The 17,473-nt window shown below is 42.5% G+C and overlaps 1 protein-coding gene across 1 annotated transcript in view; it reads right to left on the reverse strand.

The window, feature by feature from the left end:
• Window positions 1–5,432: 5,432 nt before the first annotated feature.
• AK8 (adenylate kinase 8) overlaps window positions 5,433–17,473 on the reverse strand; it is a 73,891-nt gene continuing 61,850 nt past the window's right edge. The window contains exons 12-13 of the mRNA XM_049832739.1: window positions 8,600–8,680; window positions 5,433–5,993 (exon numbers count right to left, since the gene is read on the reverse strand). Of these exons, the coding sequence (XP_049688696.1) occupies window positions 5,747–5,993; window positions 8,600–8,680 (328 nt within the window). The 3' untranslated portion in view covers window positions 5,433–5,746. The remainder of the gene's footprint in view (window positions 5,994–8,599; window positions 8,681–17,473) is intronic.

Consider the following 17,473-nt stretch of genomic DNA (forward strand, 5'->3'; position numbering starts at 1 on the left):
TGCATACATAGAGGCAATAAATATTTCCCTGATTTTCTTAAACTTACTAGGTTTTCCACTAGTTAATGTATCATCAGTGATTATGTGCAGCATAACACCATTTATTCTATCCTTATTAAGGGTTTCTTGACATAAAAGAACTGAACGCAAACATTTATAGTCCTAGTTAAAGGCTAACAAATCACACTTGTGCTGTTATGCCCTAAACTAACATTTACAGGAGACTTGTTTGTAGAAGTTTAATTTCTCAAATACAGAGCCCGCCCTTTATGACCCACGCAGTTTGTGAAGCAATGGGCAGCCTTGCAGGCAGAGCTGCTGGACTCTCAGTTGCCACTTAAGGTACGGCCTCAGAGAGAGAACGAGGAAGAGAGCCTAACCCCGTTCCTCAGAGCCCTCACCGTGGAGCAGGTCGGGGTTAATCACTGAAGCCGTTGCTCTTTTGCCAACATCTAAACTTTTTGTGTGAGACAGATGTGCAAGGCCGGTTAGATGTGCCTACCAGTAGATTATCTTCAGGACAGTGGCTGCGGGAAGAGGAAGGTACCTCTTCATTCTCTCTTGTCTGCCTTTCTGCTGAGTGGAGCTGTAGGTATGTCGTATGTCAGTGAGAGGCCACCATGTGCCTGCTTCCTACTGCCATGCTAAAGTGCTTGCTGGCATTTTACAACCTAATTCATGCTGGTTTTTGAATTATTTCTGGCAGTCACCTTGTAAGTGTGTCGTTAGTAGCAGTCCAATACTTAACAATGTAATAAACTCCAAAATTTGTCGCAGAGCACTAGTTCATATTTTTGCAGCTGGAAGTAAGGGTAACAGCAGTCTTAGCCTCAAAGTGTTGGTAGTCATGGCAAAAGTCAGATTTATAAGCATCTGAATTATCTGGAAGAAGGTGTTTATGAGTTGTCAGTGCATAAATGTGAAATGGTCAGAGTAGTTACCAATCCTATGTCTGTCCTCATCCTCCTTTTGTATTCCCTTTTGAAGCTTTCTGTATCATCAGGCCTGTAAACGCACAAATTATGCTGGTTATACTCCAGACTTGAAGTGTGTAGGGTTTATTCTTTAACCAGAACCGGAACAAATGTCTGCGTGGAGATGCCTGCTAGTTTACAGCTCCACTGGTGAATACCAGGTTGAAAGCTGCTTTTTTCCCCCTCCGTGTGGGTAAACAAGGACAACTTGAGCTCGGCTCTATTCATCTGCAGTCCTGTCCTAGCTGTCGAAGGTGCAGGAATCTTAACAAGACAGAGTCGAGCCTTCTCTTGGAAGTCTCAATCCAGGATAGTTTTTCACAACTTCTAGAGGTTAGTATGTGTGTACAGCAATGCCCACAGAGCTTTAGTTTTCACCTCTAATGGAGGAGGGCCGTGTATACATACTCAAATTTCTGTCTGTGCTAATCTTTGGCTGTACTCATTTCTAACTCATATTTTACACTGGAGATGTTCCCAGACCCTCAGTGTCAGTTGAAATATTCTTATACTGTCACTATTTTTTCATGCTAACTCAGTTTTAGCACTCTTCACTTGAAAGACCTGGAACTTCCGCTGCTCGGTCATGATCTGGGTAGTGACCTCAGGAGTGTCACAGCTGCCTGTGGATGATTGTTTTCATTGCTGCAATACAGCTGTCGCATGGGGCACTTGCTAGCATTAACTACACTACAGTTTGGGGCAGAAAGCAGAGTAATTCCCTGTACTGTCCTAGGCTGCATCTGAATCAAGCCAAAATGTGAATGTTTGGAGCACCTTCATCACAGGAGGACTCGCGCACTGCTGAGAGCCTACAGCAGGAGTTACGGGGCTGTGCCAGCCCTGCAGCATTCTTTAACATGAAACTGGGAGGCCAGCCCTGAAAAGGGAAAACCCAAGAGCCATCCAAATGGAACTGTTCAGAGGAGAGTTTAATTGCTCCGCTAATCTAGTTGATACCTTCATGCTACTTAATTCCATTCTGGGGTGCGAGTGTTGTAGCTGGCTGACCACGTGGTCATCAGGCTGAATGAAAAGCAAAGTTGAGTTTTAATCTTTAGTTTTCAGATTTTTCCTTTGAGACTTCGTTCATGGGAGGGTCTGACAAAGTTGCTGTGAATATTGATGCTGTGTATATGGCACATTTTGTAAACGTGAAGCAAACCTGAATGAATGTTTTGTATACTGCGACAGTAGCATTGTAATCCTGCTCCTTTTTTATTCTAAATAAATAAAGAAAATACTTGTTTGTAATGTCTGTATTTTGAGGGACATGGGGTGCCAAGAGCTGGGACTGGCAAGAAACAGCAGTGTGGTTAAGCACTCAGTCCTTCAGCAAAAGACTTCACACTTTAAAAAAAGAAAAAAAGAAAAGCTTAATAATAAAAATCTCACGGTGGCCACTATCACAGGACACCAGTGGTAAAGCCTGAGAGAGGACCTGGGGTCCGATACTGCCCTTCAGCCACACAACCATTCCCTTCTCCTCGCCAGCATAGGTTCAACCCCTCTTTTCCCTGGCTTCCCGAACTGCTACGTGGCAGCACTCCAGCTCCAGAAAACAATTCTGCTAAAAGAACCAGCTTGCTTTCATGAAAGAGGCCTGACATCACCTTTTCTTCTGTAGAATCAAACAGTTCTTGTTGCAGAAAGAGGAGAGTAACCCAGGAGAGCCTGCTTGTAGAAGGGAATAGACAATTTTCTGTATGAGTGAAGTATGTATGACAAGGCAAGAGTCACCTTTCAGGTTCAGTTTTGGCAACTGTGACACAGGCAGTTACAGTTCGCCACAGTTAGAACCACAGTTCACTCCTACTTAAGACCAACTCAGCTCCAGCTGCCCCTCTGGGAAGCAGAACTGAGGCACAGGGACCTGCCAAACCTGTCTTTGCTCTAAACCAAACCTTAAGGACCTGTACGAACGCCTTCCTGGCCCTTCCTTCATTAGAGTCCCGCAGCTTCTACAGCACCTTGTGAACAGACGGTGGCAAAACCAGCAACATTTAAGGTTTTTGTGCTGGCAGCAGCACCCAAGCCTTATGGGGAAAGGTGAGAAATGAAAGGAGGCGGCAGGGCAAATCTTTCAAGAGCTACAGGGGTCTGGGCAGAGACCGTGCTGGAGGATTGGGTCTCCTGCCTGGGGGGGTTGAAGCATCCTTCCACCATAGGGCACTAAAGGATCTATTGTTTGGAGCAGGTGGACACAAAAGTTTGTGGAACACTTGGACATACCCATCTTGTTGCTGAACTATGTAATTAACAGCGTAATATATAGGGTATAGCACAACCTCCAAGCAGCCTGCTCTGCAAAACGTCTTTGGAAAGTGGACTGATAAAAGATGTCCATTTCAGAACTGGGCAAGCTGTACAATAAGTAACGTCTGGTCCCTGCTGCGTTCTTACCACCTCCTCTTTACCTTGTTTTTCTCACTGCTCAACATTTGTTTTGCCAGAATAAGATGCTAATAAAATCAAGCGTGGTTACCAAATTGGTTTTCAAGTGTTGCATTCCAATTATAAAAGCCTAATTCCTCCTTCCACCCACTGAACCTTTTTGGTATTAACAGGCTTTACTATGCAAAGTGATGCAGGGGCTGTTTCGTTTACAGTAATTAAATGAATGTCAATTGTTTTAGTTGTTTCTGAGGGAGAGTTCTACATCAGTATTAGCATGTTCTGCTAACCCTTACGTTCTGCACTTCAGGCCTGCTGCAAACCCTTGGGGGTTGACCATTGACCTGAGACTCCGTACCCAGACATGCCAAGCGCATCTCAATGAGACGAGCTCTTTTTCTCAGTTTCTATGGAACCAGCAGAGCGGAACTAATATAGCGTCCGCATATAGATGAAAGAATGAAGAGGAAAAAGGGCTTTACAGCTAAATTAATTAAGCAGATGTACCTGTCTAATTAAAGATGCACTGTCCCTTTTGTACCCTAGCTGCAGTACAAACAGTATTTAAACACACTCTCTATCCATTTCATCTATCAAAATATTTAGTAGGAACTCTCAGATGAAGGTGATATTAGCAAGATGAGCTTCCCATGTATTATTAATAGAAGGGCTCCCAATTATGCATGAATGCTACAGCATATCTTTATAGCAATAGCATAAAAACCAGCTGTCCAAGTAGGTTACCAAACAACACATTTGTAACAGGTAGCACTGTTACACGAGGGTTTGTGGTTGGGCCCTGTGCCGCAGGAGCAGCCTCTGCCTCAGCCTGGTGCTATGAGCCAGAATTTCTCAGTGCAAGAGGTGCAGAGGACTCGGCTTGTGTTGCTGGTGCCAGAGGATTTGGCTTTCTTGGATTTCAAAGATACTTATTCTGAGATTTTTTTAAAACTGCCCCCAAGGCTGGAAAGTCCAATTCCCATTCACCAAACCCTCCAAAGGTATTGAAAATTCCAACCTTAAACTCTCCCCAAATAATACAACATCCCCCTAGCTATCTGGATAACCAGGGTCTTCCCACCTGAATTTACTCTACAGGTGCGAGGAGGAAACTTGGCACTTATGTCTCTACAGCACTCCAGATAGACCTAGACACACACAATCAAGGACAGCAACAAAGACCCAAACTTATTTACAATAACAGGATCAGAGAAGTCATCTAAAACCAAAAGGCTCTTGGAGGCCTGTACACTCTGGAAGGAGAGAGCACCTGCATCCTGCATCTTCCCAGGCACAAAGGGTTCCAGGAGAAAGTTGCATCTCCTCCGCGTCCCCTGGTCAAGGGGAATTCACGCTCACACACAAGGGAGAAATAAAGGGAGACGTAATAGAGGCATCAAACTCAGTGCTTCTCTGAATCACAACAACAAATCACACTCTTTCTTAGAAGCACTAAGGGTGTACATTTCCATAGCCAGAGATTTTCCAGTTAAGAAAGACTTAACTGAGCATTTAGTGCAGCCAGATCCAGCCAGAGAAAAAAAAACCACAAAACTGGACACCAACCTGCCCAGCCACAGCTCAGTCAGGGCAGCCGTAGGCTGGGAGGCTCACTCTCTCAGGAAATCAGAATTTAGTAACCTATCTGCTCCTGCAGCTCATTATGTCCTTAGTTGGGTTCTGAAAGTGATGAACCTGCAACCAGTTTTCTATGGCTCTCGATATTTTTTCCAGTTGTTCTTTCTGCCCCGCCACAGAGTTGGACTGCAGAACAGGGTGATGGGGACGGCTGGTGCATCTGCAGAGTGTTTTGTCAGAACTTTTTAAACAATTTGAGTTAACAAGGGAGTAAAAACATCTGCACCCTGGCCTCAAAACACTGCAGTTGTCTTTGGGGAAAGTGCACGGCAAAGCTGCGAGCTTCATTTTTCTATTTGCTTTTGTATTTGCTTGCAGCAGAATGCAACAGTGAGGTAGACAGGTAGTGCCTGTGTAGTTTTGGTGGGGAGCACTGGTGAATTAAGACACAAACACATCTAATAGCTTTAATACTCATAACTGGCTTCATGGGTATTACATAGCTAAGACAAAACTACTATTCACTGAATCACAGAATCAGAAAAAGATATTTGAATTAAACACAGGAACTTCCCTAGCCACAGTGTTTAATACCTTGAATCACAAAACAAAAGCCAAAAAAATTTCCCGTAAAGCACAATTTCTTACTCTTTGTACTTTACTCAGCCTCGGTGAACTTCAATTTAACACAGCTGGCTGACTTCCTCTTCATCTGTGATAACCTGCCATTTCAGTGGTCGGACTGCAAACATTACAGGGAAAAGTTTAAAACCAACTGTTCCAGAAATCATCCTTATTAATTACAAGCTTTTTAATTTTTTGCATGGAAGGGGCTTGATGATACAGCTTTCTATAAACTCAAAGATAACATGAGGGTCTTGGTCAGCATTGACATAAAAGGCACCTTCATAAAAATCCTCCAGTTCCTTGACATTCCTGTAATAGGTTTCCACACGCTTCTCAATATTTTCTTCCTTGTCTTTAGGGTTCTGCCTGAGACGGACTTGGATCTCCGGTGCCGGTGCTGGTCTGAATGTCATGTGGTATCTGGAGATGAGATACAAATGCCACTGCTTCAGGTCACGTTGAGGACACAGCGGCCATTTCCTAAGATACTCCATGTTTTTGCCTATCAGAGTTCCTTGGAAGTGCCTCTTTCTATTCTAGTTTAGGGTTTTAAAACAATGATTGGAAATTTCAGGGCAAGTAATCTGTCATTCCTGCTCTCAAGAATCCTGGATACTCAAAAGCCAAGAGTTTCTCTTGAGGTGATGCAGAGTGCTGCTAGTGTTTATATACTTCACACGAGGTGTGGAGAAATCCCTATTACATGTCCAATGCTCCAGTTCAGAAGCATTTCGAGATGTGTTCCAGATCCAATCCCAAGGTAGCATGTTTTACTTGTAATTTTTATTCCTATTTTTTAAATATCATCTAAAAAAGCCTAACCTTAAACCTTAGCATCTGTTAAAATTTTTTCTGTGGTTTACTGTTATGCTGATTCTGGACATTAGTCAGGAAAAAACTGCCAAACTTTGAGTGCTTTCTCTGCATTGAATCGGTGAGCCCAGACATAGCCCTGTGTCCGGGCATTGCTGAAGGAACTGTAACTTAAAATGCGTTTATGGCTCTCAGACACTGGGGACTTTCCTGCCAAGATTCAAAAGTGCAGCAACAGGGCTGTGATCACCAATATTAAATTTTGAAAGTATTTCCTATTAGCAGGCATGTGGCTGAGCTCTTCCAGCAAACGGCAGAAGGGTAGCAGAAGCACAGCCCTTGCTCAACACAGTCTCTAAATCACCATAAGCTGAGCTTGAAAGGTAGATAAGCTTCATCTTGATAAGCCACTACAAGTAGGGTTACTACTGTTATTGCTCAGGAACACTGGAAAAAGTTAGAAGACACAAATACTCTACCTTGGTCTCTATTTCTGGGCAGATACCAGGTAGAATATAATTGCTAACATCTTTTTATAGTAGCTGAAGATAAAAAGAGGTTAATTCACTCTGAGGTAGGCTTTGGTTATTTCTAGCTTCCAAAATGGCAGAATTTGGCTTCCCTGAATTCACAGCTGAAGGTTCACTCAACTAGTCAGCAGGCTTCAGCAAGACGGAGGATTTTTATCACCAGAGTCCTGTAGCAGTGCTGCAGTCCAGCTCAGCCTGCCCAGACAGCTGACACCAAAAAGAATTCTGACAATGTTTCTGTGTTGCCAAAGGCTCCCAACAATTGCTAAAAGCTCTTTTGCAAACATGTATTTAAATTTCCTGCCACAGTAATTCTACTTCTGAGTAAATGTCTCCTGTGCCCCAACACAAAACCAGTTTATCCCTCTTCCTGCACAGCCAAATTTTCTGAAACTGTTAGGATAAATGCAAAACAGAGGAGAGAAGCAGAGTCTCTGTGTCTCTGCACAGAACTGCACTACAGCTCCAGCTGGTACAATGATGTGGACGCAGAGTTCATTCCACATTGGAATTATTTAGAGCACAGCTGAAGGCCACCCTCCTCACTGTTCTGTAGCCAGCAGTGCAGGTTTAACATAATGCCAAGGATTAGATACATCATCTAAAACAATTCAATTCACAATGAATTTGGAAAGAATAAACCCCAGAGTTTGGAAGAAGGAAGCGTGTTAACTGGAGCAGCTACTGAACAAGCTAATCCTAATGATAAGAAACGCAAAGATGTGTGAATGATTTGCTTCATACTGTTAATTTCTTCTGAACAACTGCATCAATTATTACTAAAACAAAGAGAACAGTTACAGCAAATCACTGTTGCTGTCACAAGTTAATGTTGCACCTCGAGTAAAACATTTGAATAATCATGTACCACTTTGGGACAAACCCAGTTTTTATGGCCTTAATCTTTGAGCATTCAGTATTTGTCTTTGATTCAATAGGATGCATTTAACCATTAGAAAAGTAAAATAGTGGTTTAAAATTTAAGTGTGAGGAATCGTAAAAACAGAGCACAAGTGAAGTTGCAAATCCACACCAATTCCAGCCGGTATTTAGTAAGATATTTTATTGTTACTTTTTCCCTGAAAAACAAGGGTGGATAAGACAGTAAACCTGAAGGTCACTGCTGAAACAAGGTGATGTGACTGCCAGTGAGATGAACTGCCATGTATGAGAACCCAGTCTTACAGTGACTCAGTGACTCATAAATGAGTTTGCTCTACTGAGCAGGAAATATATTAACATCTCACAGCAGACAGAACCATCACAGGAGCTGGGGGAAGTAAAACGCAGCAAGTTTTCCATTTTCCCCAGCTGGGAAGCCTTCAAAATTCCCATGGGAATGTCTGAAAACCATCTGCATTTAGGCTAGGTTTCAGACATCTTCCCTCAGCGTTCTTTCACCAACCAATTTAGTGACCATTAAAATGTTAGACCTGAGCTACTTGCTGCTGTAGATTTCAGGCTCCAAGATTTTAAAATGCCCTATTCTGAGAACAGGAGCTTGCTGCAGCAGGTAGGTAAGTTGGTACTTGAGTAGCTATGAAAGTTTTAACTTTTCTTTAAGGAGTCCCTAAGCAAGAGTACAATATTCCTGAGTTTCCTTAGATTTCTATGAAGTCTATCTGGTGCTTTCATCTCACTGGCAGTCTTGAAAAATGTTAAACATCAGATATGAGTGCTAACCTTTCCCCAGTGACAGGATCAATCCTCCGTTGAGACAGTCGTTCCACGATGGATTCATAGGCGAGATTAAAGAAAAATACCCTATGGAGAACATAACAATTAAGTGCATTAACATCCTGAGAACATCACTTGTGACCTTCAGAGTACGAGTTAATCCTTACCCAAACGAACGGCACACACAGACGTGGAAGTGACAGTACCACTCAAAACTGCAGCATCAGAAAACGTTAGCATATACACAGGACCTCTCTTCTCTGGTTCTTCTCCTCACATCTTGCTTAGTCTCCAACCTCATCAAGGCAGAAGCTCTTTGACACACAGTATGTGTGGTGCTATGTGCACGCACAGGGTTTAACAGAAAATACAGTGTGGACACCAGTGACTGAATTGCAGCTGCAGCCTTCCCCAGAGTCTGTCATAGCTTGCTCGCAATCCAGCAGTTATCTCTGAACGTCCTCTGGATCCAGCTTCTCAACCCAACTAGCAAATACAATCACAATGACATTCTGCAAAAGGTAAATAAAAAATTGCTACCGTTCCTGTCAAGGACCAAAAAAGAGCTTGTCTGCCCGTATTATGCATTCTTCCCTAATAACAGCACTGCACAACTCGGTGCCCATGAAAGGCATTTTCCTCTTGCTGTTTCAGTCCACTTCCACTTGTTTTGCCCTTGCCTCCCCACACAGCCCCACAGTGTGAGTCCTCCTGTCTCCCACTCCTGTCCTGCATCCTTAAAAGCAGAATGAGTAGTAAGACTTAATACGTGCTACATTATGATGCTGACAATCCCCTGTCCCTGCCGTTAGCATTGACCTGCAGAGAACAGCGCCAGGGCACGGAAGGCAGCTCGGTACGGCATAACCGACTCGACAATCAGCCTTGCTGTTGAGACTGCTAAAGAGGAAATATTAATGCTTGATTTTAAGATGAAAATCTGTAATTCCCATTGAGTCTGAACAAGACGTAGTTGCTCAGCATCTTAAAAAATCAGACCCTCGGTGCCAGTGATGTGGGTTCCATGCTATGAACAGCTTTTCACCAGAGGATGGAGTGGCACTTGCCAACTCACTTCATACAGGTTACACAAAAGCCCTGATTTGAATCAAGGATGCAGAACCAGAAAACAATATACACCCCTACTGAGCCCAGTCACATTACACTGTTGCATATAAACTGTTGTACCCATCTCCCATTGACTCCTCCTTGGCATTTTGGTTCATTATAATGGTCCTGTTAATTTTATATTCTAGCTCAAAAGCTCTTCAACAGAAAATTCTTGACGAACTGCTGAGAATGAGTGGATGTGAGTCCCCTGTCCCCCAGCTATTGGAGGCTAAAGCAGATCTGGACAAAGATCACATTCAATGATTAATTCAGAACAAAACAAAAAATAAGGCTTCCTTTGAAAACTTATGAAAATAACTTTTACCAAGCACGGCCTGAAGGCTGTAAATACATCTTTCTTTATAATACACCTTCTCCTGCTGCTGCCTTCAAGGCCAGGCTTCCTATTTTCGTTTTTGTCTGCCTCTCACAATAGATACTGTATGCTTTAGACATTCACCAAAGGAACATTTTACACTGACTGGGTGGGATCAGACCAGATGAAAGGCTGAGCTTTACCTTGGCATGCACATAGCAGATTACTAGAATCCTTTGTAGGATTTAAAGTTATGAAAATCATCTCTCTTTTCAAATGTTTACAGATAATGACTTCTATTCACACTGTGGTAACAAAATAACAGCCAGGAATAAAACATTCAAGATCTCGGAGATTCCAAAGACAGGAAAAGAACAACAGTTTCAACACTCTTTTATCCCTTACACTCTTAACATTTTGTTTTTCTTTGTTTCTGTTGCCCAACAATGGCACAAAACCGTGATTGTCAGAACAGGTAACATCTGATGATATGTCTCAAGATGAATATTCTAGTAGAGAGGAACAACATTTATACAGTCATGATAATTGATACAGCTTCCTATTATATTCTGAAATAAACAAAACCACTAAAGGATTATAACCTGGCATATCAAGAAAGCTTGTCGTAATTCATAGTTACTAACTCAAAAAGTATTATGGTATTTGAAACAGAAGAGCCTAAAAAACTCCACTTAAAAAGCTGCCAACAAAATGAACTCTGAAAGCCTTGTCTGAGATTCCCTTCTTTTTTTATACAAGATGCTTCTTATTATCCAGTCTGGTGTCACCATTAAAGAAGAGTGTAGGGGGAAGATGTGGGAGATTATAGACATGCCTGCTAATAGTATAGATTCTTTTTCCCCACATGCATTGTGTAACAGCACACACAGAATATACTATACAACAGCACAGACTCCCAATCCAATGGTCCTTCCAGTGGAAGGTGGGATGCCTTACCCTGCCATACCGTACATCTCCTTTAGATAAGAGAAAACAACACTCCCCCGGGCTGTCAGTTTAAAATCGTTCAGAAGCAGGAAAAAAAGATGAAGGGGAAAACTACTGAGAGAACTACTGTCTAGACTTAAAATCCTTCCAATTAGAAAGCTTTATTATCATTTTGAAGGAGACACATACCACACATATTATGCAGCCCCAGGAGGCTTACTCACATGAGTAAAGCCTATTTACATGTATGCACTCTCTGTGAAGGGTTAGCCTTGGGTATATGATACATCTCCTTCAGCTCCTCAAGGTATTTCTAGGCAACATTTTGCCCGTGTCCCTCTCTCAGCTACTATGACTCTGATCACATAATTTGACCCTCCAACCGTCCAGGTAACATGTTTGTTGGATTTCTCTTGGAAATCCTCATAAGATAGAGGGCTGCATCCACAACCTTGATCCAGCATTTAGAGCAGTAACTGGAACAACTCCCTACAAATACTGGATTCATCTTCAAGCACAGCTTGGCCCCTTTCACATACTGAGTGTAAATTTTTTCACATAAATGCATCCTTTGTAAAGCTCACTTTAGGAATCAGCCAGGCTTTGTATGTTGTAATGTGTCACAACTTCTATCAAGGGGAAATATGAAACAGATGTCATCAGAATTGGTAGACAGGGAGGCGAGGAAACACAGCCTCATATCAAAGTATACTACATTATACTGCTAGATTAGCATCTAGCGCAGCTTTTCTTTCAGAGTTGGCAAGCTGTTAGTTCAGGTCCGCAACAGGTGAATAATGTTAATCAGCAGCAACACGAGGTGTGCACCGGGGAGGGCTGGGCAGAGATGCACCAAGAATCCTCACTCCTGCATCACGGCCTCAGCGTCTACCTAGTGGCAACCAAAAATCATTGGCATCCAGTTACAAATTGGTGCTCTGTGGGGTGTAACTCGGTAGAGCCCCTCAGCCCAGGTCTCTGAGGACAAATGTCCCCCTAACTACCACTGAGTGGCAACATTGCTGCTAGATGCAGGACTGAAGCCAAGTGATTCGTAAGCAAAGCTCTGTCCTCTCTCCTTTGTTCTCTCTCCCAGGAGAGGGATGTGAGAGAAGGTCCAGTCCTGTCAGCTAGCTTTCACAGATAATAAAACCGTGAACACAAATGTTAAAAGGAAAAAAACCCCCTTGTGTCAGAATCCTGCCTCTTCCTCACTGTACTTGACATCACTTATCTAATCTATTACAGCTTTCAGATACATTAGAGAGATTAAATTCCAACAAATTAATAATGTTGATGACACCTTCACTGTGTACCTAGTCAAATGAGAACTAGTTGCCTTTGGATGATGATGAAATATAAAAGGCCTCTAACAGCTGGAATATAACATTGTTTTCCTACCAGCCATCTGGCATTCCAAAAGGGTATTCCGATTGCTTCTGGCTTCTGACTATTCAGACAGCATCATCTAAGATCCTAGAGGTCACCAGGGCATCCTGATGGCTTCCCTTTGCAAACGGAGAGAGGAGAATGTAAAAGTATGGGTAGTAGAAGTTTTATTTCACATCTGATGGTGAGACAGCATTTTGGGCAAAATGTGTCACAACTATACAATAAATGAAGAAAGGTTTTTTGACCTGCAGAACAGCATTCATCTAATCCTGAACTGCATTTGTTCCAGATGGCAACCAACCTAGTTAATCCAAGTTATTAACAATTGTAAGTGCTCAGTTGTCCTCAGGAGAATTTTTTTGGTGATGGTTTTCCTGTTTTGTGGATATAATGCCACCGACTTAAAGCACCTATAATGGAAAAATTACGAGTGTTGCCCCAAGACAAGCAAGTGCTGTGTGCCTGAATTCTGGTATCACTGAGCTAGGGATTAAGGCACACTCCTCCTCTGTACTGACAGTCATTCTTCCAGGATGGCTCCACTGCCTTGCCAGCTGCCTTCACACCTCAAGAAAACTAAAGCTCTGCCTGTAAGCCACGGCCTTCCACCAGTTTCGGTCCTGTAATTTAAACATAGCTGTTTTATGAGGCTGACCTAGATGGATCCAGATGTTGACTGTTCTAGACCTGAGCTATTTACTTATGTCAGATTCTCGTCCTTGGCATTGCCCATTACCTGGAGTTGCTCTGGACTGACACTGGTGGAGGGGAGCCCAAAGCCAAGCCCTTCTTGTAAAATTACTGTCTGTGAAACTTGACCTATACCCTTAAATCTAATTCAATACATACCTTGTTTTCATTTAAGGGTGAAAAGACAATGCAACATGATATCTGAGACAGAATCCTGACTCCCTAGCTGGCTTCTAAAAACAGATACTACTGACTTGCTTCTGGCTATACCAGGGCCAGATCAAGCCTTGCAATAAAGTTAGGATGCTTGAATTAAAAAGAAGATGCAACACCAGACAACACTGGGCCACTTTTAATGTAGCATTTAAACTTTTGAGTTGGAACTGCAACTTTAAAAATAGTAAGCTATTAATCTTTCCCTTATTTTCTTGACTCCTATATATCTTCTCCCTCGTAGGCAGGTACCAGCTGCCATATTCCCATTCTTCACGCTCTGCACTCTGCAAAAAAAAGAGGCCCCTGCTGGCCAATTCTTGTTTAAAATTGTGCATAATTGATAGTGGCAAATCTACCCCAGCTGTGTCTAAAACCTCTCCAGGGGCAAGAAAAACACTCTTTGTGACTGTCATTAACTACTAAATTAGCAAGTGCTCCTGGCAGTTTACAACGTACCACATCAGTCTGCTTTAAAAAAAAAAGAACGTGAAGATCAGATGCCTGTGTGATCTCAAAGTTACAGCAAACTTTGCTGGCAGAACGTTGATGGAATCCCAGCTAAATCAGCAAAAGAGAATGGGAAAGAGAGAGCAAGAGTGAGAGAGCAAAAGAAAGAGAGAGGAAGGAGAGGAAAGAGAGAAAGGGACACAAAGTTACCCTCTTTTCCAGGCAGACGAACAGAAAATGTCAAATTCAAGGTTAGAAAATTGAGCCTTTCATAAGGCACATTACATCTTACTCAATATAGCGATATCAATACAGTGTTATCTGATGCTATGGCACAATTCTCCATGGAAAATAACTCTCCTGGAGGACACAGTTCTGGCAATGCAATGGCTACAATTTTTGTAATTGAGATATAAAACTGGAAAAAGAGATGAGGCTGTTGAAGTGTATGGATGCAGTAGCTCTCTAAAAGGCTACCCCAGGTAAAATCCTTATGTGATCACTGGCACAAATGCAAGCTCCTCCCTTTGGTTCATAAAACAGAGCCAAAGCAGGCGGAGAAGGAAATAACACAGTTCTTGCAAAAGGATGGAAAAGCCCTGGGGGGCATTATGGAGTGACTGAACTGGCAGAGAGACAAGTACCATCTCTAGCAACTATCCTGAATTTGCCTAAACTGTAAGACCCGTTGTTAAAATTGACCACTTTTTTTGTTTTAAAAGTTTCCAAAAATGCATAAAACTGTACAAACTTCTGGATCGCACAGGGACCACAAGCCAGACAGGAGTGAGATGGCAGGCTTGGCCAACATACAAGAAAAATCTGCATTGAAAAAGGTCTTTTTCTTGGGTAGCACCATTGAATTATCACAATAATACGGCAAATCACGTTAGTGGTTCAAGTTGACATGTACATGGAAGCTCAGATTTGAATCCAAGTGACTAATGCCAGCTAAAGCCAAGTCATCTTGTCTTTATTGACTTTCTAGCTAGAGATACCTGACTTGGATCAATCAGTTCCCCTAAAGAACGCTCCCTTTTCTGTAGTATAAAGACACCTTGAACCTGAAACCTTGGCTAAGCCTGTTCTCAAGAACTAGAGGCCCAGCCACAGGATCCCGACCACATTATATTTCCATAATTCCATTCTGCATGCCCAAATCCCCTCTTAAAAATTAAACTGGTTACATATATCCCATCTACTTTTTCCCCAGACTTGTTCAGGTTTCTCTCAATGCAGCTATAAACCAGGTATGCTGCCCACAGGTAACCAGACTACAGAGGATCTTCTGAAGCTGCACTACTGACCGGACATGGATCTTAGTTTACTATCTACCCTAAATACTGCTTCTGTGTGTCTCTGCAATGGATGAAATGATCTTTATCTCTTATTTATGGAAGGAGCTGTTGGGAGGTTTTATTCACTGATGTCTTTCAAATTTGGGGATATCTTCTGATGCAAGATGCTTGATTCTATTTTGGGAAGTAATTTCACCCTCTAGGTTTTGACCATAAGGGAAAATTCATTGCATTAACACTAAAACACAGGTTAATTGGCACCAGTGTTTTGCTCATTGAGCTCCTATAATGATTCATATGATGACAAGCTATTTCCAGACACTGGATCTTTCTTTTCAAATGGATGCGTTTCTGTCGAATAACTACAAAAGGCAGCTAAGTGGGGCACTATTCCCAGGACATGGCTTCTGGCCAGGGGAGCGAGATGAACAACATCCTTCGTAGCTGCAGATGTTCCTTCCCTCCACCAGCAGTGCAGAGTAATGACTCTTGTTCGATGTTTTCCACCCACCAGTTAGATGCGCTCAGCCTCCAACAGCCGAGACAGTCGAGGTGGCAGGGTCCCTCCCGCATCCCACCCCACCAGCCTGGTATCTCAGCAGCATCTCAGCGGGTGCCACACCGGCTCACGCAGGGGGAACAGGCGCAGCCCTGCCAGGTAGCACTGTCTGTCTGTTTTACAGAACAATGGGCTGGATCTTGAGCTGGGATAAAGCAAAGTAGCTCCACTGGCATCACGCAGATTTACACCAGCAAAGAACCCCAGGCCTTTTGGCAGCGAGAGCCATTCCACGCGACAGTGGTCTGAAGAGCTACCGGCTGTGTAAACGTTACATAAGCACAGCGAAAGGCACACGTATACAGAGCAAATGTTCTCATACTAGGGGCTTCAATGCATTTTTAAAGCTTCTTTTGAAAAAGCAATATTAACTCTTCCCATATGTAATAAGTGGCTTGGATGCATTAGTACCTCCATTCAAAACTACTTTACATTTCTCCCCTCATTTTTATTCTTTGCCTCCTTCTTACTCTCAGCTGTTATTCTAGCATCTTTGCATTCCCCCTGGAGTTCATTCCAGCGGTGCTTTATGAATCACAGAATAAGATGGCAGCCAGCACTGCTTTAGAGTAATGTGGCTGGCATGATTTCCACTATCCTCAAGGTTAATCAAACTCAGTCTCAGATAATCGAAAGCCTTGGCGGCCCCAGAGGCCCCAGGTCAGGAACCTAAACCCACTTCCCCAAATGCAGTCATGTTTCCTTAGATGCTTGCAACCTTCCTCTGCAATAATTAGATTCTGGAAATCAAATCTTGAGTGGAGCAAGAACTCCAGGGTTAAGCACTAGCAAACTCATATCAGAATTGATGCCTTTGCTACCTGTCTGCAGCCTTTCTCTAGCACCTCCAGCTCCTAACAAGAAAACCCATAGTCTTATTCCTTATTAAATAAATGGAATCAAATTTATAGTAAATGATGTTTAATCTTAAGTGTTCCTATAAAATGCTACATTAAACTCCCCCCACCCCCATCTTTTAAACACTAACTTTTGTTGTTGGTAGGATATTTGGCATGTAAAATAAAGTAAATAAAAGAACTGACACCAAAAAGTGTATGATTTGGGGGCAAGGGGAGGGAATAAAAGAATGGATTATAATGTGTCATTTTATATATGTGTCAAAGGAAACCAATTTCATAATAGGGAATAAAAATTCCCTGTTTAAATACTGTCAAATAAATCCTCAAATGTAATAGGGTTCACTTCTGGGGAAAAGAAAACTAAATCTGATTAAATATTAATGTGGCGTAGTATTAATTAAGAGAGAAAAAAGTCCATCAAGAGAACCCCAATATGTTTACTGTGTCCCCAGGAAGCTGGAAAATTTCACAATCAAGTGTGTAAATGTTCTAAAAAAGGGTCCTGAATATTTTATGAATATTTGTCATAAAACAGAAATAATAACCACTGTGCAGAGCTATTAGAATTAATATTTATGCTGCCCGCCATGAAATATTCATGGGGACAGAGAAAGGGGGGCCCGTAAGACAAGAATTAATTTACATTGGGCTTGGTTTACCCGCTGGCTTGATGTTTAAAGACGGGTTGACAAGCCTCCATATGAATCCGTCAGTCACTTGCAGCAGTAGGTGGGGTGAAGGCAGGGGGAGGCGGGGGGAAACGGGTCCAAGCTGCTGACAGCTCACAGATTGAGTTTCTGACAGCCCTTAAAAAACCTAAACGGCCCCCCACCTTTTTTTCCTTCTTCCATTGCCCAAGGCGCTCTGTACTGCCACCGTTCATCCGATCTCCCCTTCCATCTGCTGAAATTAAGGAATTAATGAGCGCTATACACTTTACAGCGGGCCCCAGGAATGTTTACTGGTGATTAAATTATAATGCAGCCAAGCTGTATAATTCATGAACCAATTAAAGGAAGTGTTAGTTGATTTGATGGGATGAGG

Source organism: Accipiter gentilis, chromosome 29 (genome assembly GCF_929443795.1).
Source record: "Accipiter gentilis chromosome 29, bAccGen1.1, whole genome shotgun sequence".
Lineage (NCBI taxonomy): Eukaryota > Metazoa > Chordata > Aves > Accipitriformes > Accipitridae > Astur > Astur gentilis.